Raw genomic sequence first — 538 nt, forward strand, 5'->3', positions numbered from 1 at the left:
GGCCATGCTTGGGGTATGATGGATGCTGTGTTCTCTTCCAAAGCAGCATGGAGGAGCTGGGGAGGGGACTCCACAGTCCGGCAGGTAAGTTTCTTCAGTGCTGCACTGGCTCATCCCCCAGCGTGTCCTCTGTAAGGCAAGGTGGGGCTGATGCTCACCTGGGAACATCTGCTCCCCTTTGCAAGCTGTGCTGGGCTCCCAGCTGTACACCTTATGGTCCATGTCTTCCTTTCTGTCCCTTTTCAGGATTAATACCTCTTGTGCCCCCATCGAGCTCTCCTGCAGCACAGCTACTGTGCTGCCGCCTGGGGCCACCCCCGGACAGCTGGACAGTGCTGGGAGGGGCTGCAGACTCCCCCAGCACTGGCACCAGGACTGCTGGCCCAAGTGCTGCCCTGGGCTAAGCCAAATCTCTGCAACAACGGACCAGCCACTCAGGATTCACCCTGTGCCTGCATCTGGGCCAGCCAGTGCCTGCCGCCGCCCTGGCACTGCCCTGCTGGCACGGGGGCTGCTGGCACTGCTGCCACCGAGGGCA

At 61.9% G+C, this 538-nt stretch overlaps 1 protein-coding gene across 1 annotated transcript in view; it reads left to right on the forward strand.

The window, feature by feature from the left end:
• Nucleotides 1-532, forward strand: part of LOC102031811 (numb-like protein) — a 5,305-nt gene extending 4,773 nt beyond the window's left edge. The window contains exons 7-9 of the mRNA XM_031065029.1: nucleotides 47-84; nucleotides 247-322; nucleotides 359-532. Coding sequence (XP_030920889.1) covers nucleotides 47-84; nucleotides 247-322; nucleotides 359-404 — 160 coding nt within the window. The 3' untranslated portion in view covers nucleotides 405-532. The remainder of the gene's footprint in view (nucleotides 1-46; nucleotides 85-246; nucleotides 323-358) is intronic.
• The last annotated feature ends 6 nt before the right edge of the window (nucleotides 533-538 follow it).

Source organism: Geospiza fortis, unplaced genomic scaffold (assembly GCF_000277835.1).
Source record: "Geospiza fortis unplaced genomic scaffold, GeoFor_1.0 scaffold1103, whole genome shotgun sequence".
Lineage (NCBI taxonomy): Eukaryota > Metazoa > Chordata > Aves > Passeriformes > Thraupidae > Geospiza > Geospiza fortis.